At 37.3% G+C, this 25145-nt stretch overlaps 1 protein-coding gene across 7 annotated transcripts in view; it reads left to right on the top strand.

Annotated features, from left to right (window-relative positions):
* Nucleotides 1-25145, top strand: part of HCF101 (ATP binding protein) — a 102477-nt gene that overhangs the window by 59658 nt on the left and 17674 nt on the right. For all 7 annotated transcript variants that reach the window (XM_089816572.1, XM_089816588.1, XM_089816578.1 and 4 more), the window contains 3 exons: nucleotides 23787-23876; nucleotides 23976-24029; nucleotides 24157-24280. In XM_089816572.1, coding sequence (XP_089672698.1) covers nucleotides 23787-23876; nucleotides 23976-24029; nucleotides 24157-24280 — 268 coding nt within the window. The remainder of the gene's footprint in view (nucleotides 1-23786; nucleotides 23877-23975; nucleotides 24030-24156; nucleotides 24281-25145) is intronic.

Consider the following 25145-nt stretch of genomic DNA (forward strand, 5'->3'; position numbering starts at 1 on the left):
AGGATACTTGAACAAGAGTGAGACAAGTGTCTCAACTTGGAGGAAGTAGAGTTTTGATGAAATCAACCACTTACCATCCACCTACAATCTAGAAATGTGGTGTCCAAATTGGAATTAACCACATGTGATATCTTAAGAGTAGTTGGAGTCAAAAGGATGACTCACAATATCCTCCTATTAATAATATCAAAAAATATATAATTCCTCCTAATTTATGAGCTCACCTAAGTAAACTTAATATAAGAGTGAAATTGAAAAGAACCATTTACTCTAACACCCCCGTCAAGTGCAATTTAGGAAGTACTATAATGCAATATATAGCTAATGGGTCTTGACATCAAAGCCATGTTAGGTACCCATGTATAACTAAAAAGTATCCTCACATAATTGGAGAAAAGGAGAAAATCCAGTGGGAAAACTCCTCTCCAGAAGAGAGTATAAATGAATTTAAAAAGCTCTAGAAGAAGAGATCTGTCACACCCCAAGCAAAGCACGCTAGTGAATGAAGTTGTTCTCAGTGAAGGGTTTGGTGAAGATGTCTGTAGTCTAATTGGATGTCTGGAAATATTGGAGGTTAAGGACTTTCTCATGAATCAACTCTCGGATATAGTGCATGTGAATCTCAATGTGTTTGGTCCGTCGATGATGGACTGGATTGCGAGAAATTTGAATAGCACTTTGATTGTCACAGAAGATAGCTGTTGGCTTTTGGAAAGGAATGCCAAACTCAATGAGGATATGTTGAAGCCAAATAGCATTAGCAGCTGCATTAATTGCTCCTCGATACTCAGCCTCAATGGATGAAAGAGCAATAACAGACCGCTTTTTGCTCGACCAAGAAGCTGGACCAGAACCGAGAGAGAAGCAATACTAGAAGTAGACTTATGATCTTATGAATCACTTGCCCAATCTGAATTTGTATGACCCACCAAGTCAATATTCACACCTGTTGCATAATGAATCCCATAATTGTGCATGTCCTAGGTGTAATGAAGAATCCTCTTAGCTGCTTTCTAATACAGCTCATGTGGTTTCTGCATAAACCGAGATACCATGCCCACAGCATATGAAATATCAGGCCTCGAGTCAAGTATATGAGGCTACCAACAAATTGAGGATACAAGGTAGCATCAACCAATGGTGAAGAACAAAAAGCCTCAAGTTTGACCCCCTGACAGAAATGGAGTTGGTGTTGACTTGCAGTCGACCATGTGAAATCTAGAGAGCATATCAAGAGCATACTTAGGTTGGTCAATAAATATATCGGAAGGTGACAGAGATTTCAATCCCTAAGAAGTAATGAAGGTGGCCTAAGTCAGACATTAAGAACTGATCATGAAGGGCAGTTTTGACTACCGTGATGTGAGATGAGTGCCTCCTTGTGATCAACAAGTCATCAACATAGAGGAGAAGGAAGGTGAGAGTATCATCCTGCTGCAAGATTTAGACGTTCGGATCAGAATGGCACTGAGTGAGCCCAACTGATAGAAGGAAGGAGTCCATCTTGACATACCAAGCTTGCGAAGCTTGTTTAAGGCCATAGAGGGACTTTTGAAGGCGGAAGACAAGTGTAGGATCCTCAATGAACCCTTTTGGTTGCTCCATATAGATCTCTTTGTGAAGGTCACCGTAAAGAAATGCACTCTTCATATCCATCTAATGAACTTCCCAACGATGGGATGCAACAATGGCAAGGACAAGTCGAATAGAATTCATTTTTGTAACTGGTGCAAAGGTCTCAAAGAAGTCAATTCTAGGAACTTGGGAGAATCCTTTGGCAACTAGGCAAGCCTTATACTTATCAACTAACCCATCTGCTACAAATTTTGTTCGATAGATCCACTTGCACCAAACAAGTTTTTTCCCTTAGGAAGAGGGACTAAATCCCAAGTATGATTCCTCTCTAAGGAACTAAACTCTTCTTGCATAGCAGTATCCCACTCAGGAACACTAGAAGCTTCTCGAGATGTTTGTGGATCAGAAGCTGGAGCAATAAAGAGACATGGAGCTTGCTCGAACTAAGACCTTATTCTTTTCTCATCTGAGGGATCACCAACCCAATCGTCTGCTGATTCTAATGTTTGTCGAGCCCAATGAGGCCCAATATTTGGAGCATGTGGAGAATCATTTTCTGAATGATGACTAGAGGAAGATGGATCCACATCGTCATCATTTGAAGTAGAAGAAGACTCCTCATCTGGATCAGGAGGATCAAGAACTTCAGAAGAACTATCATCATGTAGTTGCAGTGTCTCCATAGTAATGAATGATGAAGTGATAGAAGAAGAATTGGAGGTATCTTCCTCAAAGCGAACACTCCTCTTAATGAAAAAATCACATGTAGTGGGATGAAGAAGCCTATAGCTTTTGACACCATCTAGATATCCAACAAATATACAAGGCCTACTTTGAGGATCCATTGCCTTGCATTTCTCTACTGGAATATGGGCCCACACAAGAGACCTAAATACTTGGAAGTGTTTGACTATAGGTTTTCGATCGGTCCAAGGTTCAAAAGGAGTTACCCTCTTTACAGCTCGATGAGGAACCCGATTCTGAATGTAACGTGCACAGTTGATGGCCTCTGCCCAATACTATGGTGCCAATGATTTGGAATGGATCGTCCTATTGGCCATTTCCTTTAAGGACTTATTCTTCATTTCTGCAATTCCATTCTGTTGTGGATTGTAGGGAACTGTGTTGAAGATTAATTCTTTCTGAGATACAAAATTTCTCAAACCTTTGGTTGACATATTCTGACCTTGATGAACTTCCCAGTTTGTTTCTCTGCAAAAGTAGATCATCAATGAATGTTTAGACATATTTGGCTTTGCTGAAACAAGGATGTGGAAATGGTCTTGCCAAATCACTATGCACTAGCTCCAAAAGTTGTGTGGCTCTCCATGCTTTGCCTTTATCAAAATTTTCTTTAAGATGCTTGCCAAGAATGCATCCTTGACAAACTCCATTAGTAAATCAAACAGAATGCAACCCTATAACCATATGATGTTGACTGAGCTACTATAAGTAGTAGTAGTTCAAGTGGCCAAACCGCTGATGCCATAAATGACTCACTTCATCAGAGTGAGTGAGTAATGCAAGTGAAGGTGAATCAGGAACAAAGCGAGAGAAGTGATACAATCTTGATTGATGTTTTGCCTTTCCCATTGCAATTGTTGACCCATTGCTCATCTCACTAATAACCACTGTATCTGGAGTAAACTCAACCTACTTGCCAGAGCCTATGTGAATGATCTGATAAATAGATAGAAGATTAGTTGACAAAGAAGGAACACAAAGAATATTATGAAATGTCCCTTCACTCACGTCAACATACCCTCTCCCATGCACTTTAGTAGGAGTGTCATCACCCAAAAGAATGCATGGCATAGAACATGACTCCAATGAGGAAAACCACTCTTTTGATGAAGCCATGTGGTGTGATGCACCCGAATCAATAATCTATGAATTTGGTTGTGAGGCAACAACTATTAAGGCCTTACCCTTTCCTTTTCCTTTACTTGATTCCTTGGAAGATTCTTGGCATGAATTTTACTTGACTAAATTAGGCACTTTGATATTGTTCCTTTCAAGAAGATGGGACAAGTGATCAATTCACTTCTTCATATGTTTATGTTCATTATGACCAAGTTTCTTCCAATAGGAACATGTTTTTCTCTCCTTCTTGGGCTTATTGCTTTTTGAAGAAGATGCATCATTTACTGCTCTTGGAGTAGAAAACTTATTTTCTTGATTCTTTTTTGCTTGGTACTTTTGTTTCTTTTCTTACTTAGGAAGCCTTCTTTGTTCTCTTGTGCCCTAGTTTGTGTCGATGTTAGTTTTGTACCACTACATAACATATATCAATTGAATACTTGATATGGAATATCAAACACTCAACCCTCTCTTGAAAAGTAAATATCCATGAAGAACATGAGAATATTCCAAAGTTCCTTACACTTGTGGATACTAACTCAGTTATATTAATGTGATTTGCTGGTTAATCATGTGGGCGGCCTTACGTTGCTCTTTCAAGGATGTCGAACTTTCACTGTGACTATGATGAAATCTAGCTTTGCAATGTATACTAGTGCCAAATGACATTGATGGTGATGTAGGGTATGTCTACTAGTGCTCTGATTTTCTAACTTTTCCGAATGAACTTCAACTACTGAACTACTTGCTGCTTTACCTCTACTCCTATCAATGGAAAGATTAGCAAATGGATGGGGATCAAATCTGATGAAAGCTTACCAACGGCTCTACCTCCATAGATACAATGATTCAAGTGAAAAAGGAGACTAGATTACCATGCAACGCTTCCTAACAAGCTGCTAGGATGCTAGTGGCCTAGTTTATAGATCCCTATCAAACATCCACTTATATCACCTACAACTATCCATCTATTCTTAATCTTGCTTAACAACTCTCTTGAAATAAAATCTACTTTAACAACTTTAATGAAACTTAACTTTAACTATTAGAAGTAGAAACCATGCAATAACACCAAGTGTCCCTAGTCACCATGCAAGTCACAACGATGATAAGAGAAGCAATTTTGGTATTATCTTAAGCAACAATTTTTTTCAACCCTTTACAAATGAGAGCTAATGACCTTATATAGGGGCCAAAATTACAACTAGTGGTAGAGATTAAGAGGCAAAATCAATGATCTAGATCGAATCCTAGAAACCCTATTTAGGGTTGCCACCTCATCGGCCAATGAGAAGATGTCACCTCATCAATGGACCAATGAAAAAAAGGAAAAGTGGCAACTAATGAGAAGGCACCAAAATGGTAGCCAATCAGAATCAAACACCTATACTACCAAGAGAAAGGAGAATTTGCCACTTGGGCTTACATCAAATGATCTTCCAATATAATTTTACCATTTTCTTTCATCTTCTTCGTCAAGGAAATGAACTTGGCTAGCCAATCTTGACTTCCTTTATGGGAGGGCAAGGCGTGTGCTTCATTTTGAACTCAATTGAATTCATCATGTTGCTCGCTACTTGCAGTGTCTTCTCACTATCCTTCTCATATTGCTTCGCATATCCAATAAAGGCAATGAGGGAGGCAAGGGTGCCCAAATGCTTCTTCTTGATGGCAACCTTCTCCAACTCATCCAATCTCGACCCAAATTTTGTCTCATTGACGTTCTCCTCTTTGATATCTTCAAAATCAAGTGCAACCCCAACATCGCCCAACATGGTTGAAATGGAAGTGTCAACACCTGGGCTATGTTGTGCAACCTCATTCTGTATCTCTTCAAGTATCCTCAATCTAATGGTCAAGGCAACATACCAAGACTTCGCCATACTTATTCCTCCTTCGTCCACCAACTTGTTCCTCTCCAAATATCTCTTCGGTAGCCCAATAAATGCCTATAGCCTGGGAATGGCTAAGTCCTTGACTGGAAGGAAATCCTTCCACTCCCCTTCAAATGTTCTAAATTTGTCTCTAATAGCCACCAATGACCTAAATGTCAAGATAAAGAAAGGCAAGAAATTTCCCCCATCTTGAGTTATATCACTGATCCAATCTTTGATTTCGTGCAATTGAGCCGATATCTCTTCTATATTGCTCCCGCTGTTTTGCGGAAGGGCTGCCTAATGCAACTATTGGATAGGTTGGCATCTCTCCAATACTTGTTTTCGGCCTCCAACTTTACAATCCTCTCGTTTGCCCTCCTCAACCTTTCTCTAATTGAAACCATGCCTTCCTGGATCTCCTCACACTCCATGTCATCCGTGATTCTTGTCAAATTATGCTCTACTATCTTATATCCCTGGGCTACAATCCCATCCACTGCCTTGCCAACCTTTGGTATAGCAATCTGAACTTTTCGTTGACCTTCATTATCGCTCTTGATTACCTTTGCCACCATTTTTGCAATTTGTCTCTGTTTCTCACTATCTTCCTTTTCCACTAACCCTTGAATATCTTCAACTGTTCGGACAGTCACCACCTCGCCTCTTGGCATAAGCATTTGCGTTAACCATAGTGGTCCAGTGCATCTCCCATATCTGGATTCGGTTCGACTAACAAAGCATCATCAACGGCCTCAAGTGCCTGGCTTACTTCCTCAATATTAATTGGCCTATCCTCTTCTTCACTAGTGACTATCATACCATCTCCATGTTGGTTCTCCGAGAGAGGATAGTATTTGGTATTGTTACCGTAACCACTTGATTCCGAATCAGAGCTCACCTCTACCATGACCCCTTGTCCACTTGCATTAACCTCTTGGCTCCTAGCCTCAATTATGCTCTCCTTGGACAGCGCTGCATTCTATCTCTTTGCTGGAGGCTCTTGATATTCTTTACTTTTCTCAACCTCCAAATTTCTCTTCTTGCTCTTAACTGTTCTTTGTCGTTGGCTGCTGCACCCAACTTTCTGTCTGACTGAGCTCGCTGGACCCTCCTTCGGTTTCATCTTCTCATAAGTAAGGCGTACCTTCCAACTTTGTAATTGCCTTAACTTCTCATTATACCATGACTCAGTGTGTAGATCAACTGTCCTTGTAATTGCCCCTAAGGAAGGATCCTAATGATCATCCCAATCCACTGGACCCAATTTTGTTCCATCCACTGTATCATAATCTTCTCTTAGCACATTTTCATCATTTTCCAGTTGATCGGGAATATCAAGGCCTCTCTAACTGATTGCCCTCATCATGCCCACTAACAACCTTGAGAAAGCTAGCTTCCTCACATGAAAGTCATCCTGTGCATTGGCTCAAAAATCTTTTATAGTAAGAATTTTTTGAATGTGTTTTTGTGAGATGCCTTGATAAGACCATTAGGATCAAATCCCTGTCTTGCTCTATACCGTCTTAGATGTAACTGTTCTAACTCCTCCTTCGTAGCTGCAAAGGCGATAGGATTGAGACAAGTATCATTGCTTGTTCCAAATGAGAAGGTAATCCCTGTCTCACCTTTAAGTTTCATCATCTTGTCATAATGCTCAAGTTACCTAGCTAACTCCATCAAAACTATCTTGTCAGGTGGGTACCTTGGAAGTCTCTTGGGACAAACTATACTTCCTGCCACTCTAATATATGTGAATTGCAGAAATTGGATGAACCAACTCCCATAGTTCTTAACTTTTGCTTCCACTTCCGATGAGAGCCTCTTAGCAGGTGTCCCTTGTAATATCCTTACTGTCTTCATGGCAAAGGCATCATAAAACATTTTATAATCTTTGGTGTTGTGCAAATGAAGTCATGGATAGGACTTATGCACCAAACATTGCCCCAACCCATTGCCAATCACTCCTAAGGCCTTAAGACCATGATTTTCGTAGAGTCTTGCAGTCAGATAGAAAATATAGGATCTCATGTAGAATTGCTTTTGATTTTGCACTATTCTAAGTTGCAATTCTAAATTTTCACTTATAATTCTAGCCCAATCAAATTTTCTCTTTCCATTTTCAATTTCATCAATAAAATAGTATATCTAGTTCTCAAATTGCATACCTTGAGCTATGCCCATTATTTGGCTGAGAAGCACGATAAGGTTGCCATACTTTGATTTGAAATCTGCCCTGGTGAGCTTTGATGACTTGGTAACTCCCTTCTTGCCCTCCTGTAACCAATTCTACTTTAGATGAATGAAGTGGGCATCCTGATTATCCTGAAAGAACTTGGTTGCCGGATCCATCATTACCACTGTCATGCCTTTATGCTGGGGAATATTGAATATTTCTTCGACCACTTGTCCGTTGATGTTAGCCAACACTCGCTTCCCTTCATCAAAAATGATGAACTTGGTCACAATATCAATCTGGGATGCACACTCTATTACCGATTGTGGACAAGGCAAGGTAGGAGAGAAAGCCGCCACGTGTACAATTCCGCTCTTGTAGATTTTCTTCCCCATGGGGGATTGTCCTTCAATCTATCCTTAAACTGTACAATGTTCACCATGCCAATATTGGTATCACTTATTCGCCTCACTTTTGAGAAGGTGGTCTTAGGCATCATGTCTTCCTTGTCTTTTTTGGTATTCGTTCACTTTGGGTTCTTATTTGCACTAACATTTACCATCCTAAACACTTATTTTTGCCCTTTCGTTCTAAATGATATGGACTACACTCATCAATCTCCAAACTTCTTTCTATTGATGGAATCTAGCGTATTTGTGCCTCTCCAAATCCTATCTCTACACTTATCAATCTCCAAACTTCAATCCTAAGGGTAGGACTGTAATAACCCCAATAGGTTATAATTTCTTCAAACACCAAAAATCTCTATACTTCAGTTGTTTGACATTTTGTCAAACACTTTGCAAGCAAGCTCTGATACCACTGTAGTAACCCTCCTCAAATCTGCTCTCAAAGATGCTGATTGAAGGCTCAAAGAATTTTGTTAAACAATTCACATGCAAGAAACATATGACTGATATAGTATTTCAGCTCGCTTTAAATGACTTTTTTTCAATTTGCATCAATGAGAAACTTGTGCTAGAAGACTCAAAATGGACTACACAATGACCTAACATGAGTGTGCTCCTAATTTTGACAATATTCAGTGCATATATTATGATCTAAGTATGAGAAAATAACACCTACAGCCAACTGGCATTTTTGCAAACAGTTGGTATGCAAACTATCTCGCTGATAAATAATGAGATTGAATTGCTTAAATGACACCAGCAACTATTATCTTTTTGATTGCAATCAAATTTCTAATACAATGCTCATGAAATATGGCCAAGACTTTGGCATTTACATGGATTACAAAATGACAATGCTGGTATAATGCACACTTACAGTTGAAACTTAAAATACCCTAAAAAAAACAATACTAACAAGGGAACCTGGTTGCAGATGGCTGTAATAATTTTCTTTCAATACTGCCCCTTCTGCTTTACTTTTTCGAACTGCTTTTTCGGTTCCTCTTTTTTCGCTTGCTTTTTCGATTCGGCTTTTTCCGCCTACTTTTTTAGTTCCACTTTTTCCGCTTGCTTTTTCGATTCCGCTTTTTCTGCCTGCTTTTTCGGTTCCGCTTTTTCGAACTGCTTTTTCGTTTCTGCTTTTTCGGATTGCTACCCTGTTGAATCTCAAGACCATATCTTTCAATGGCGTCAAGATTTTCAGCTTGAAGGGATTTCGTCTTTCAAACTATTGAGACATAACCTCCAGAAAATTCTCCAATTTCTTTGATATTTCCAACCATGCTTAAAAGAAGCTCTTCCATTTCTTTTATAGTGTTCTCACAAGAGCTCCATCCTTCGTTTTCTCAATGTGGGATAAAACATAACTCCCTTTATGTAACTTATGTCTCCAATGTGTTATAAAATAAAGAGGACTCCTTTAATTTAAATACTTCCCACAAACTATAGTCTATGCATTAATAAAGTTAAATATTTAAATTTAACTTTATAAAATAGCTTTATCAATGTAAAACAAATCTTATCAATGATAAACAAGTGTTCTTGCCGATTTTAAACAATTACTATCGACATACCGCTGCCACTGGATGTCCACCCATGCCCAAGATGACTTACTATAAATAGTAAGTATGCCCAAAGTTGCCTCAAAACCCCTCAGAAAGACCTGCAACTGAAACTATCTAGGCCAAATGGCCTCTAAGCCCCTTTAATGTCCTGGTTAGCCTACGGGACCGTGGGGAAATAGGCTAACGACAACATCATGCTATGAATGCTAAAAAGGGGACATTACAGTCCGCCCTTCCCAAAATTGCTTGTCCCCAAGCAATGGCCGAACAACAACCCAATCAATCCACCTGAATCCCAAATGTAGTCATGAACTATATTGCTATCAGTCAACATAGGCTCCTGCAACAACCTGTGAAAATTAACCAAGAGGAATCCATAAATGAATCGTGAATCATGGTGCAACTGAACTCCAAATCCACTACTGCCACAGTCAGGAACCCACGAGGCACAAACTCTCAAAATATTAGACCCGAAGTAGAGTAGATCACCCAAACTGTCAACATAATAAACACCATCCACACAACCCACCGTGTTATGTGGAATGCACACTCCAACTCTGCTACAATAGTAACCACTCCCACATGAAACTGCACCAAATATAGAGAATCTACACACTGTACATCTGCTGCAGTTAACATAACTTTGCAGATTACCGGCCACTATCTCATAACCATAACACCCATGCACTGCTGATGGTGAATAGTCATTACACGGTAGATAGCAAAAATGAGAGCCCAGTCCAAACCTGTCTGCCATCAACTCCTCAACACATGGATCAAAAGCAAATCGATGAACATATCCTTTAGTATAATGCCAGTAAAAAGAACCAATCTCAGTCAAAGACTCATCCTGCAGACATGATATGACCAACTGTGACTGATCATCAGCTAAGTCAGAGGATGATATAGCCAAGAGTGCAGAATCAACAACAACATCACTAGTCTCTGTGCCCTCCAAGTCAAACATATCACAATGCTCAGCTGCAGTGCCCAACTCAGTTGAACCTGCCTCCAGTGGAAATGGACCAAATATGCCAATAGTAGTGTCGTGGATAGATATATCCTCATCTCCACTACCTCTATCAACCTCGACCATGGACATTCGCGGATCACCAGACACCACGGTCTGTGATTGTACAGAATCTAGTAAAGACTGAAGTCGCTCTAACTCCATGGTCACCTTAGCCAAATGAAACTGTGACTCCTCGAAAGCCAACTGTGTACTCTCAAGAATCTCAGAAGTCACCTCGAGCTGTTGAGTAAGCTCACTCACCTCATCTTCCTTGGCCAATAATGCATCGTATGCTGTACTCCCCCACTCCATAAGATAATCTCTGTCGGCTACCAACTGCATATAATTTTGTCTCAGAATCCGGATAGCCTCCCATAAAGAGTGGATCTCTGTCAAGGAAAGATAATTGCCTCCCTGCTCATCACTAGTAGGAGGACCCCATTCATAAACTGCTAACAACTGACGAGCAACATCGAAATGCTCGCAAGCGATAGAAATGTCTCGCTTGCCAACTCTCAGCTGACTAGACACATGATTGTGCCGACTAGTCGAACTCTTATACTCTATCCCTGGTACACTGTCCAAAGGAGTAACCTCGGAATAGCTATCATCTGTAATACTCGGATCCTGGGACTCTTCTGTAAACTCTGTCATATCTGAGAGATCATCAACCCATTCCAACAAGAATGGTCGACTGGATATATGAACAATGCCCAACACAGGTGTGTAAAAACTAATTCCAGCATCAAACAAGTTGCTGGCATGGATGAGAACTACACCTGGCAAACTACTAATCAAGTCCATGGTGGTGCAATAGATACTACTGCCAAGGAATGATAGATATCTCTGGTCAAAACAATCCCAAGTACTAAGATAAGGATCCGAACATCTAATCCATGAACAGAAACCAACTGGCAATTCAAGTAAACTTCTCACCTGAGTAATGTGAACAATACCAACTGACTTCACGCACCTGTCTACAATCTTTGAATCCGGAGTGTGAATGCTAGACATACTCATATCATCATCATGTGACCCGACTGTAAAAGAAAACTGAGTCCCTGCTATACGCGCTAACTTCCGAACGGAACTCACCTCAAGACAAAGCTCGTCCACATGTCTCTCAGAATCCTGGAGAGCCAACCGAGTACACACCAAGGAATTTCGAGTATCCTCTAGCTCATGAAAAAGCCGGTCAACCTCCTTCTCCTCCTTCTTCACTGCATCTTCCTTGATCTGTTGTAAGTCGTCAAAAGAAGAACCTGTTGTGACTCCTTTCTGTCTCTCCTGCAGTTGAATCATCCAAATGTGATTCTCAATGAATCCATGTATCCTATCATGATGAGATAAAGCCGTGACAATATCCTTGTCCCTTGTCTTCAGCTGGCTTGCCAAACCAAGTGAAGAGCTACTAGCCTCTATCTCATGTGAAGAAGCATCTAACTGTGCTTGATACTCATTTTTTGCAAAGTCCTGAATGCTCACTTTCTGATCAACTGTACTATCCTCAAACATGACAGTATCCTCAACTGCTGTAACTTCATCCAGCCCAACTATATTGGAATCACTATCTGTGTCAATCATGCAATCCGGTGTCCCTGTGATATCACCTTCTGGGTCATCCTGCACAACGTCTGTAAACCCTTCTATTTGTGAAGATGATGCAGATAAACCATTACCTGAAGATGTGCTAAAGTCTCCCTGTATCGAATCAGCATGTCTGTTAAACTCCTCATACAAGTTTCTGCCTGTCATAGGGAAGGTATGTTCCTTAGGCCTATCAAAACGTTCAATCAGTCTCTCCTTAAACTCCACATATGAGGTAATGTGTGCATGACCCATAGTGACCATACCATGATGCCACCACTCGTGTGCTAACCCATCCAGATGAATTGCTGCATACTTAATAGCTTCTTCCTCAGGCATAGGGTTCAATTGAAAGTATGTATCAAGCTGTTGAACCCAAGCTCTTGTTGTAGACTTCCCCGAGCCATCATAATATGGTAACTGAAGTTTCCCTACTTTCTTCCATAGCTCATAGGTCTGGTTCCTGTCATGTCCACGTGGCATATGCTTCATCCGCACATCTATATACTCCCTAAAGGTAATTGCAGCTATAAAATCTGGACCTCCGGCTTCCCAATTTCTTCTCAACTGGTCCTGTATATCAGTGATCTGGGGCTCTGGTACAGGCTGCTCTGGGGCTCTAGGAGGAAATGTGGGAATCATGGGCCTTGAACTCACTGTCCTAGCTTGCTGGGGTGCATGACCGAAATTGTTCCCAACTTGTTCACCTCCATTATGTGTCCCATCCTGATTATTCCCATTCTGATTGTTACCATTTTGATTATTACCATTCTGATTATTTCCTCCACCCATGTTAGCATTCAACCCGATTTGATGAGCCATCATCTGCATCATAAGCTCCAATCTCTGATTCTGTTCCTGTGCTTTCTGCTCTGCTAATTGCTGTCCCTATGCCAAGGTGTCTAATATTTGTAAGAATCTTTCCTTTCCCTGATCCAGACTGATATACATGTTGTCAAACATTTTTTTCTCTTTATCTGGCTATTCCAAATTCTCTATAAGACCTCCATAGGATGGCAGGACTTATAGCTCTGATACCACTGTAATAACCCCAACAGGTTATAACTTCTTCAAACACCAAAAATCTTTATACTTCAGTTGTTTGACATTTCGCCAAAGACTTTGCAAGCAAGCTCTGATACCACTGTAATAACCCTCCTCAAATCTGCCTTCAAAAATGTTGGTTGTAGATGGCTGTAATAATTTTCCTTCAATGCTGCCCCTTCTGCTTTACTTTTTCGAACTGCTTTTTCAGCCTGCTTTTTCGGTTCCGCTTTTTCCGTTTGCTTTTTCGATTCCGCTTTTTTCGCCTGCTTTTTCAGTTCCGCTTTTTTTGCTTGTTTTGCCTGCTTTTTCGGTTCCTCTTTTTCGGACTGCTTTTTCGGATTGCTACCCTGTTGAATCTCAAGACCATATCTTTCAATGGCGTCAAGATTTTCAGCTTGAAGGGATTTCGTCTTTCAAACTATTGAGACATAACCTCCAGAAAATTCTCCAATTTCTTTGATATTTCCAACCATGCATAAAAGAAGCTCTTCCATTTCTTTTATAGTGTTCTCACAAGAGCTCCATCTTTTGTTTTCTCAATGTGGGATAAAACATAACTCCCTTTATGTAACTTATGTCTCCAATGTGTTATAAAATAAAGGGGACTTTTAATTTAAATATTTCTCACAAACTATAGTCTATGCATTAATAAAGTTAAATATTTAGATTTAACTTTATAAAATAGCTTTATCAATGCATAACAAATCTTGTCAATGATAAACAAGTCTTCTTGTCGATTTTAAACAATTACCATCGACATATCGTTGCCACTGGATGTCCACCCATGCGCAAGATGACTTACTATAAATAGTAAGTATGCTCAAAGTTGCCTCAAAACCCCTCAGAAAGATCTGCAACTGAAACTATCTAGGCCTAATGGCCTCTAAGCCCCTTTAATGTCCTGGTTAGCCTACGGGACCGTGGGGAAATAGGCTAACGACAACATCATGCTATGAATGCTAAAAAGGGGACATTACAAGGACTACCACTTATTTCTGCATCTTTGTTACCTTAGGATGGATTACACTATATCTCCCAACTTCAATCCTAGGGTGGTTTCACTTATTTCTGCCTCTCCAAGTGTCCTATCATGAAATCTGCTCTTATATCTCCCAACTTCAGCGTATCAATGAAATGATGAAGTGGTGGATAAATAGTGCAAGGAGAAGATAAGGGAAATGAACCAAGCAAGAACAAGTAATAAAATCCATCTTAAAAACCAATCTTCACCTCTAAAAATGAATGAGAATCTCACCTTAAATTTGTCTTCTACCAACAATTGGGACTCTTCAAATTCAGATATGATCTTAGAAAATTCAGTCCTCCTTGCAAAAGATGATGCCCTAGCAAATGAATTACTTGCAAAAATCTGCTCCTTTCTTCAAATTTCGACCTCCTTGCTAAAATTGTCTAACTTGAAGGAAAATCGCTGCCCTAGGTCAGAAAAAATCTGCTACAAATCAGAATTTCGACCTCCTAAAATCGTCCACACTTGCAAAAAAGCAGATCTCAAATCGCCTTGCCTCTCCAACAAACAAAATCGCCATAGTTGGAGGGGAAAATTGTTGCCTTAGGAGGAAAATCAGACCCCAAAAATCGCTCAATCTTTGCGAAAATCAGGCCACCTCCATCTAATTCGCCTTAGGGCATAAATCGCCCAACTTCAAGGAAGAAATCACTGCCAAAAATGGAAAAATAAGACCTTCAAAAAAATTGCTGCCAAGGACAAATTCGCCCAGCTGGAGGAAAATTGCTCAACCAAGCAAGAGGAGGTGGGAATAAATGAGGAAATAAGAGGGGGGGAGCCCCTTCTTATATCCTCCTGTTGAACTCCAGAGTGGGCTGACCTGCTTGGAGGGAAACAAAATTTAAGTTAAACCCCCAAAGATGGCTCAATTTTAAATGAAACATGAAAATGACTAAGCCCTATAGTGAAATTGGCCCATTTAATTGCTAGTTTAATCTAAAATTGCAAAATAGAAACAAGTCAAGCCTAAGAGATGTCAAAATTTTCATTTAACAACATTTTGGTAATTAAAATATCATTAAAATTGAATCTAGCAAGCCAAAATCAATTTTCAATTCCAAATTACCGATTTCCTTTTAACATTTCTAAAATCCTTTAGGCAAAATTTCAACCAAATTAAGGAGATTTTGCAATTTAATCCAATTTCAATTTTGTGATACACTTTCAATTTTTTAACAAAATAAATCCTTTTCTTAGCAATCGGAAATCAAGCTCTAAATCCAATTTCACTATCAAAATTTATTTTCACCGAAATTTTTTCATGATTTTCCAAAATGACTAAATCCAAAATTCATTTTGAAAATGCTCAAGCTTATACAATTATATCAAATTTTCAAAAAAATCATTTAAGTTCAAAATTTGCAAATTTGTCCTGCTAAAAAATGTTGTTAAATTCTGTTTGGCCTAAGGACAAAATTACATGTTCCGAAAATCAAGTTTCGCACCAGGTGAAAACAAACCAAATCCCTACTAGAGACTAAGGTGTAAAATTACCAACTTGAAACCTCTGGACAACTCCAAATTCTGCGAAGGCAATTGAAAAATTCCCAACACTAGCGAAAATTGGCAAGGCTTGCCCGAAAAAGGGGGGGCCTATGAATTTTGGGGTGATGGTGTGAAAACCTCACAACAATTTGCAGTCAAGGCATGAGACTTAGATGGCTTGATCGTGCCCATATTGATTAACTTATCCTGCTCCTTTGTGAGTTCATTTGGAAACTCATCAAGAGAAGGCATTGTGTAGTTGTTGCCCTAAGACACTTTTAGTAGCATAGAAGGTAGAGACAAATACAGAATATGTAGGATCAAGTCTAGAAAAAATACTTAGGATTAGTAGTGAATCTTTCTTCTCAATTCCACATTCTTTTAACTGCAATCTTAAAGCTTTCAACTTAGTGAAGAAGTCTTGAATAGTATCAAAGTTATATGGATTTAATCCTATCAATTCATTCTCTAATTGATGCCCTTTGCTTTCCAAATAATCCTTCTAATATGTCCATACATTATTAGGAGTTGTAGATGATTCCACATGAAAGAGAATATCATATCCTTACTTTTGACGTTCTCTTCCAAAAAAGGACTCAATAAGTAGATGATAAAAAATAATAATATAATATTAGAAGATTGAATAAATAAAGTAATAGCAATATGAATTATGATTATGTAATATTTGTATACTAAAAGAATATATAAATACATAATTATATAATATAGATAAACATAATAATAATCATCATTATAAATGATAAATAATAAATTTTAATAATAAATGACTTGTACAATTATACTTATCTAAATAATTACTATAATATAAAAAGATAAAAAAAGAAGAAGAGAACATATATTGATAATATTATAAATGATATATTGATTATTAAGGGTTGGAACAAACTATGATAAAATTAGAAACTATCATCTTTAATGTGAGCTATCGGGTCAAACCCAAAATCAACTCATTCACATTTCCAATAGTCATGTTCCTCAAAGATATGAGGCTATAGTGTTTGGTCCATAAAGAATAGAGATGAATATATTGCTTAAAATGATTTAGGAAATTCAATACGATGTACCTTATAAAGATATCTTTGAGTAGTAGTAATGTAACACTTGAGGGCTGATACAAATGGCTAGAGACAGTGACTATAGCATCGAATGCTCAACCATAAGAGAAATGACTAGTCATGCCCAAGAATATATTCAGCAATAAACAACAGCAACATGAATATTGAATGTTAATTTCCCTCAGCTGCAATTACATTCCAGCAACCTTATTCAAATTAACTCCAAGTGACATAACGTGCAGTGATCAACATTGATCGAGAGAAGTCTTTGATTCCATTTGAATACAAGAGAGGATAGGTACAACGATCCATCGTATTTAATTTATGAACATTCCATAGAAGATTAGGAGAAGTGATTAAGTTTGGTAACAAAAAATTGTTAGAAAGAGACCACAGATATGCCTCTTTGATGCATCATGTCCATTTGCAAGTATAAGGAGGCATTTGATCTCTCTTCACTAGGGAGGATTTTTGGGCAAGAACTTAACATATTCCGGCAACACTGATTGGTAAACCATTTTAACAAACTCTTCCATGGATAGACTCATTGAAGGAGAACAAACAAAAGAAGATGATTGTAAATTGTACCTTGCCAAATCAAAGGCAATTGATTAATTGTCATCTCAGGACCGAAGGAATCAAGGAAGCAAGCCACTCAACGACCTATGGAATCAGAAATCCTCAACAAGGAACACCTGGCTGGAATACATCATAGAAATCAACAAACAAGAATCAGCAATAGGGTCAATTTAGATATTGGGACATTAGCTTTACGGAGGATATCGACTAAGCAATCATATTGGGAATTAACAAGAAGGAAAGGGGAAGCATATCAAACGTCAAAGCACCATGGCGTGTACACACAACCTCAATAGGAGACTCAAGATATTAGTGACGAGTGACCAATAAGAAGTATTACCATTCACCAAGGCACAAATAATGATTGAAATAAGCCAACGTATATACTCCAGTATTGAGGGTAGCAGAATAGTCACCAACGGGATAGTAAGTGAGAGGAACCTAATGCAATACATCTCCAACCCAACAGTTGTATCATAATCACAATAATTGATAGATAAGGAAGGCATCAATTTTAGTACAGGGGGAATAAGATAGTTGATATTCTATTCACGCATAAGCACCACCGATTCTATTCATATCCATATCCAACAACAAGTACATAAGGGACTCTATAAATAATCTATTACAAAATTAATCATTCATAAGAATTATTCTCAAACTATTGTTTTCTGAAACAATTTCAGAAGAAAATAATTGCGGACTTTCAAATTCATGTCAGAGATAAAGATAGGGGTTTAAGGATATTTGAAAGGGCTTCAGTACTGATATTCCTTTAAGAGAGCATCAATTCAAAGAAAAGCAGGGATAAAAACATCTCTAAGGAGCCACAAGACCTAGGGACATTATAGAGAAGATTTGGAGATATAGTCATGCATTAGGTACGATATGCTTCATCACATTTGTTGTGCCATTTAGGCTTTTCTACATGTAATGTTGCTTCAATTTCAAAATCTATTGTCACTCTATATAACCCTAACTTCTTAAGATAGTTTGTCATTTTAGACTTCCAATCATAGTTATAGGGTGTGAGTAATGGTATTGTTGATTGATCCATTTTAGTGCAGAAATAAAGATGTTGTGCAGAATGAAAGAGAAGAAAGGTTTACACGAGAGTAATAAGGCTACAAGAGACTACACACAAGACTACCCCGCCTTTTTACTAGATCAAAAATCACCCCCCAAGATGCAATAATTTTGGCACTTCATAATTCAGTGCATGTAGAATTACCACTTGCCAAAATGGACCAAAGCGGACTCCTAATTTTGATAATTACAACTCCAAATATGAAGCAATAAGATACTCATATAATTAGGACACTAGATCACTCAAGGATCTAATAGAGTACAAGTGCCAAATTAGGCCAATTTTGACCAAATTCTTAAAGTACTATGTCTACCCATAATATCTCAGAATTGACACGAAAGTTGAGAAGTGGACAAAAATCATGCACTTCAAAAAAAATAACACTTGAAAAAGTGTCCTTATGAGCTCTAACGATGCCTCAGAAGTTGCAAAATTTAGGATTGTACAAGGACTACCATCAAAAATTGCTTGAGGTGGGCCCACTTAATATGGGCTAGCTGGAGGTGAGCCCTATCTGATGTGGGACATCGTAGGTAGGTGGGCCTCGCTTGGTGTGGGCCCCTCTAGAGGTGGGCCCTGTAGGTAGCTGGCCCTACTGACAGCAAAATGCTTTTTTTGCATGTTATCCTCAAGATCTAAATCTTTCGAAGTGTTGCAATCATCGGATCAATAAAAACAATATATATGCAAAATAGATTAATGGGTCTTCATAAATCCTTTCTGATTCTCCAGTTCGTTTAGAAACACAAGAGAAGAGTATATAGGATTTTACAAGATCTTTGTTAAAAATAATCTACTCTTTCAAAATTGCTCTAATACTATGTTAGAATTTGTATAAAACAAATAAAAAACATAATCTAATAAAAAACATAGATTAATCAAGAGGAAATAAAATTGTCAGAATAACAATACAAGAACAATCTTTGATGTAAATGCTCAAAGGCATAATAGCATCAATATTTTCTAATGTATAATACATAAGAGCTAGCTTGTTTATATAGGCAAGAGCTGGGAGGATACTTGGACAAGTGTCTCAACTTGGAAGAAGTAGAGTCCTGATGGAATCAACCACCTACCATCCACCTAAACTCTAGAAGGGCGGTGTCCGAATTGGACTTAACCACATGTGATATCATAAGAATAGTTGGAGTCAAAAGGATGACTCACAATATCCTCCTAATAATAATATCCAAGAATATATAATTCCTCCTAATTTATGAGCTCACCTAAGTAAGCTTAATGTAAGAGTGAAATGGAAAAGAACCATTTACTCTAACAAATACAAGGTGAGCCCGAGTCTTATAACGATGAATACACCATATATGTAGTTAAAAATTTAAGGCTTCAGCATAGGCAATAGAATTCATTTAGTACATACCATGTCCTCACCAAAGAATTTTGATAGCATTAGATAAACAATGCATTCTTACATTTTATGTGATTGTAGTGGCATGCTTGATATACGTTAGTAAATACATATGCACTTCCAAAGTTCATTTTCATTCCAATGCAAAAGGAAGAAATAAGTTTACTTTCACGAGCGACCAAAGTGGGTCAATGGGTCTCGAATACATCGAGAAATTGAAGAGCACATGATTATACTGAGAGGGGGGTGGGGTGAATTAGTATAATAAAACTTTTGCCAATTTAAATTGTTTATCCAAACAATAACTTCAAATGCTGAAATAAACAAGTATGCACATGAACACAATACACAAGATTTACATGGAAACCCAATGCGGAAGAAGACCACAGCATATAATTGTTTTGATATGAACTTGTTCTTTTACATAGATTTGTAGTCTCCAACCTACTTGAGGCTCTGACCCCAATGTTTATGAGCACCGACTCACTGGAAGCTCCAACTCCCATACTTTGTAGGCTCTGACCCATTGGAAGTTCCAACTCCCACACTTCGCAGGCCCATTGCACACAAACTTCTTTTCCACCTTTGGCAATGTTGCTTAATTGATTATGGTTATTTTTGTTCCAAAACTTATCTTCAATCTGATATTTTATCCGTTTCAAATCTTCAATCATATTTGAAAATCTTCCTTTCTTTCTTCGTAAAATTATCTTTTATTATTTTGCCATACTTATTTATTTATCTAAATAAATCAGATTTAATAATGCTGAATATATATATATATATATATATATATATATATATATATATATATATATATATATATATATATATATATATATATATATATATATATGTCTACTCTATTATATTTCCAACTCCATTGATCTACTTCCCACTCTTTCGTATCTCTGATATTTCTTCTTTAATATATGCACAATTTAATTTTTTTGCCAATTTAAAACACTTATTCAAACAATGACTTCAAATGCCGAAATAAACAATTATGCACATGAACACAATACACAAGATTTACATGGAAACCCAATGTGGGAGAAAACCATGACAAATAATTTATTTTATATAAACTTGTTCTTTTACATAGATTTGTAGGGATCTGTAGGGTCCAACCTATTTAAGACTTTGACCCCAATATGTACGAGCACTGACTCACTAGAAGCTCCAACTCCCACACTTTGCAGGCTCGACCCACTGCGAACTTCTTTTCCACCTTTGGCAATGTTGCTTACTCAATTGATGATGGTTATTTTTGTTCCAGAACTTATCTTCAATCTGATATTTATATCCGTTTCAAATCTTCAATCATATTTTGTCAAACTAATTTATTTATCTAAATAAATCAGATTTAATAACTCGGAATATATATGTCTACTCTATTATCTACTCTATTATATTTCCAACTCCATTGATCTGCTTTCTCATCTCTGATATTTCTTCCATAATATATATTCCTTCTCACATTTAAAACTCTGTTACATATGTATCAGATTGATACATCTGATATGTTTTACTTTTCAAGCACTTCACCCGATTTTTTTTTAACAGACTTGATCTTTGTTTTCTACTTAATCGATTATATTCTATATATATATATATAGATTCAAACTATCATGCCTTTCAACGAAGAGACATAAGATTTGTACCTTTTCATTATAGTTGTTTTCAATCATTAATTCAAGAATATTATCAATTAATATCTCTTAACTATGAATCCACCGCTTCATTGGATTGAATTGAAGTTTCACTGAAGGCCTTGTTTTAACCTTTTATTTATATCTTTACTGCTCAATGTTTTTGCTGGGAACGAAGCACAATACTATTACTTGACTACCATTTTATCCTCAAACCTCATATGCCACTTTGCAAGGTTGCCGCTCGATGTTTGGCATATTACAAACTGACTGGGTATCCACGTTGACTGTTTAATCTCACTGGATTGTTGTTTATTTTCATTTGGCTAACATGATCGTATAGCTTTGAATAATCTTAGAAACATGCTCCTCCTGACATATACTGGAAACCTGCAATGATATGGCATATATTTTTATTCTCCAAAGTGAATGCCACTCTTTCATATTCGATGGCCCATGTATTTCATTTTGCTTGTGACAATATAACTAACTATTGATTTAACCCAATGATAATACTTCTGATTCGAACGGTGATTCTTTCCGCTGCCGTCAAACACATAGGAATCTATATTTGGATATTTTATATTTATAAGAGGATTTTCTATCGCCTCCATACACTGTTCCACAACTCAACATTACCGTCTGTGTTATTATTGTCAAACTCTTGACACCGTCTGTATATCATTATTGCCGTAAATCTCTATTGCAAAACTTCATTGCTGTGTATGAATGTGCCTTTCTAATTCCTTCATTTCCGATGTGTCACAACTCTTATTGGTAGTCCTGTATATACATCATCTTCCCATTCGCAATATCTATTGCAATATGCAAATTTTAAACATATCCAATGTTGATTGGAAATTCACGGTCATATGTTTTTTTGATTCCAACACCATCGTTGGTTATTAGCTTCTGTAAATGTAATGAGAATATGGTCGATATGTGTATCATTACATATCTCCAATTTGATGTATAAACTAGCTACTCAGGCTTCTTTCACGATAGTTTTATCTCAGATTTATTCCTTCAAACCATGGTAGTATTTGTTTGCACTGCCATATCCATAGCTGTCCACCGTGACTGGTTTTTCTTTGTTCATGATTACTATATTACCAATGCTTTAAACATTACTTTTGTCCTTTCAAATTTTCAATCCAAACGCTGAATTTAGTGGCTCTTCTTCGTAGCTCTGCCTCAGGGACTTTTATCCCTTGTTCTAGACTTTATATTGACTTTTAGAATTACGTTTCCCATTGCTTATTTGAGAAAACTATCCCAACTGTTTCTTCAGTCACTATAATATACCGGCTATTGCTCTTGTTCTAATATATGAATAAACTGAAGTTGCTCTGACTGTATTTACAGTTGGTCCTTATGTACTCTTATCATGATATTGCATCTTCCTTTGATAGTGCTGAAATAAGCAATGTATTTATTTCTTTTCTAAGGCTTATTAAATGTATATCATTAAAGGTGATAATCTCTCTAAACCTTTCTTTAATCTTCCTTTGATATTGTTGATGCTCTTGTAGTTTTCTTCATTCTCATTAATTCCTTTGACATCAATGACGATGTTCCACATATCTCCCTGCTTCGACATCAATGAGAATATTCCATCAGAAACAAGATAGCAACACTAAGGACAGAAAGAAACCTACAAGCTCAGACAATAAAAACAATGAGAGAATAACAATAGGGGATAAGCCCAAGGTAGGTAAATCCTAACCATACAATACAAGCAGAGGAAAAAAAACAAGGGAAGGAGCTCGTAAGAGTAAAAAGGGAAAATAAGTCAATGAAGATGACATGGGAAATGGATTCAGTCACGTGTCCATATTAATTCTTGAAACAGAATAAGAAAAGCACCAACTTCATCACCCGCCACCATAGGAACAATATAACATTTGGTAATATTCAATGTTTATAGGAAAATGCCCTGGTATAAGAGAGCCTGATAGGACAATCCTAAGAGGAAGAACGACACTTGCCCTAGGACCTTTCATAATGTTCAAGGTTGAGGAATCTCTGGAGGTGGAGAAAAAACTGATCTTTTTATCCCAGTCTATAAAAAGGAGTCCTTAATGCCTTCAGCAATAGGTTTGTTGACAATCAATTCATACCATGCTCATTGGGATATTTTGCTTTCTATACTTTGTGTTGTTTTTCAATTTGATTGTGAAACTATTCCCTAGTCTGTCATGTACCTATCATGTGTAATCTTAAGGGAAGATGTTACACCTGCTTTTTAATACTCCTCCCTTTTAATGAGAAACATAAAATAGAAAGAAAATTCTATAGAATTTTTTTTAAATTATATATTTTTAGGCAACATTCCCATAAACTATGATAATGGACTTTGGTTTTGTCGGATAGTTATTATTAATTGCATGGTTGTACACATCCTATAGGTCCCATGTGTTGCAGTTGTTGAAAATATGTGTCATTTTGAAGCTGATGGAAAAAGATATTACCCTTTTGGCAAGGGCTCCGGTTCCCAGGTTAGTAATTGTTTTGTTTTAGTTCTGTAATACTCTCCAATGAAATTCCTAATTATCAGTATTTCATGCTTAAGCTTAATTTCTAGAAAATACACCCAGGTTGTTCAGCAATTTGGAATCCCATATCTGTTTGAGCTACCCATCAGACCTGCTGTACGTATTCTAATATTTTCAACTTTACTATGTAAATGCATTATGCACACTTTTACTTCAGTGTTACTGTGTTGATCTCGAAAAGATTGTTTTTAGATTCTTGACCTTTGAATCTTCATCTTCTCAGCTTTCTGCTTCTGGAGATGGTGGAAATCCAGAAGTGGTCAATGAACCTCAAGGAGATATTGCTAAAATATTCTCAGATATTGGTGTCTGTGTTGTGCAGCAGTGTGCAAAGCTTCGTCAACAAGGTGATACATTCTTAGTCCATTTACTATAATGTCAACATTCTATTTTCAAGTTGTAATGCACTGTTATATCAGAGAAAGAAGCCAAATTTAAACCAATTATTTATCCATATTCTTAATCCATATCAGAAACCTGAAAAATGTAGGAATACTTGGTTTCATCTTGCAAGGAACTAAAAGAGATATGAGTTGCATGTAGGTGATTGAGTGGTAATAGTTTTAGGGAACTTGATGTTGATAGAGGTATACGTTTTTTCAAATCCATGTACCATTAAACAATGCATTAAACAACCCGAATGGGTTGTTTAAGTGCTCAAATCAAGCTTCAGAATATATTACTTGAAATTCTGCTAATTTTCATTGGCTCTCTTCTGATATTACATTCTACTAAGAATCAAGATATTAAGGATGCTGCTTTTCAAGTTAAGCATAAGATCAGAATAATGCAAAGGATTAACTAGTTTTGTGCACCGTTAATAAAATAGTTGGATCTCTCTGCTATTATTTCCCCTTTTTTTTCGTTTGATGGATGCTATAATAAAGAAGATAAATGGAAAAACAGGTAGTCCTCCATTTCAGATCCTCTCCAATGTCATTCAGAAATGCATCATTCAACTCATCCCTATGATTATTTGTAGCTGATAACAAACAGTAGCATAAGTTCAATGTAAAGACCTGAACTGGCTCCAAATAAGTATTGATGCACAATTCACTATTTGCAATATTTAAATGCTTCGAATTTTATTTTGTATTTTCCAAGTCGATATATGATAATATTTTCAAGAAGTTTGCAATGATGATATCAAATCAGACTTAACTGGATAAAATTCTTTGCACTTTATTTGAAGACTACAAATCAGAATTACAT

This window comes from Cupressus sempervirens, chromosome 1, assembly GCF_028749045.1.
Source record: "Cupressus sempervirens isolate cs-2001-9-10 chromosome 1, ASM2874904v1, whole genome shotgun sequence".
Taxonomy (NCBI): Eukaryota; Viridiplantae; Streptophyta; class Pinopsida; order Cupressales; family Cupressaceae; genus Cupressus; species Cupressus sempervirens.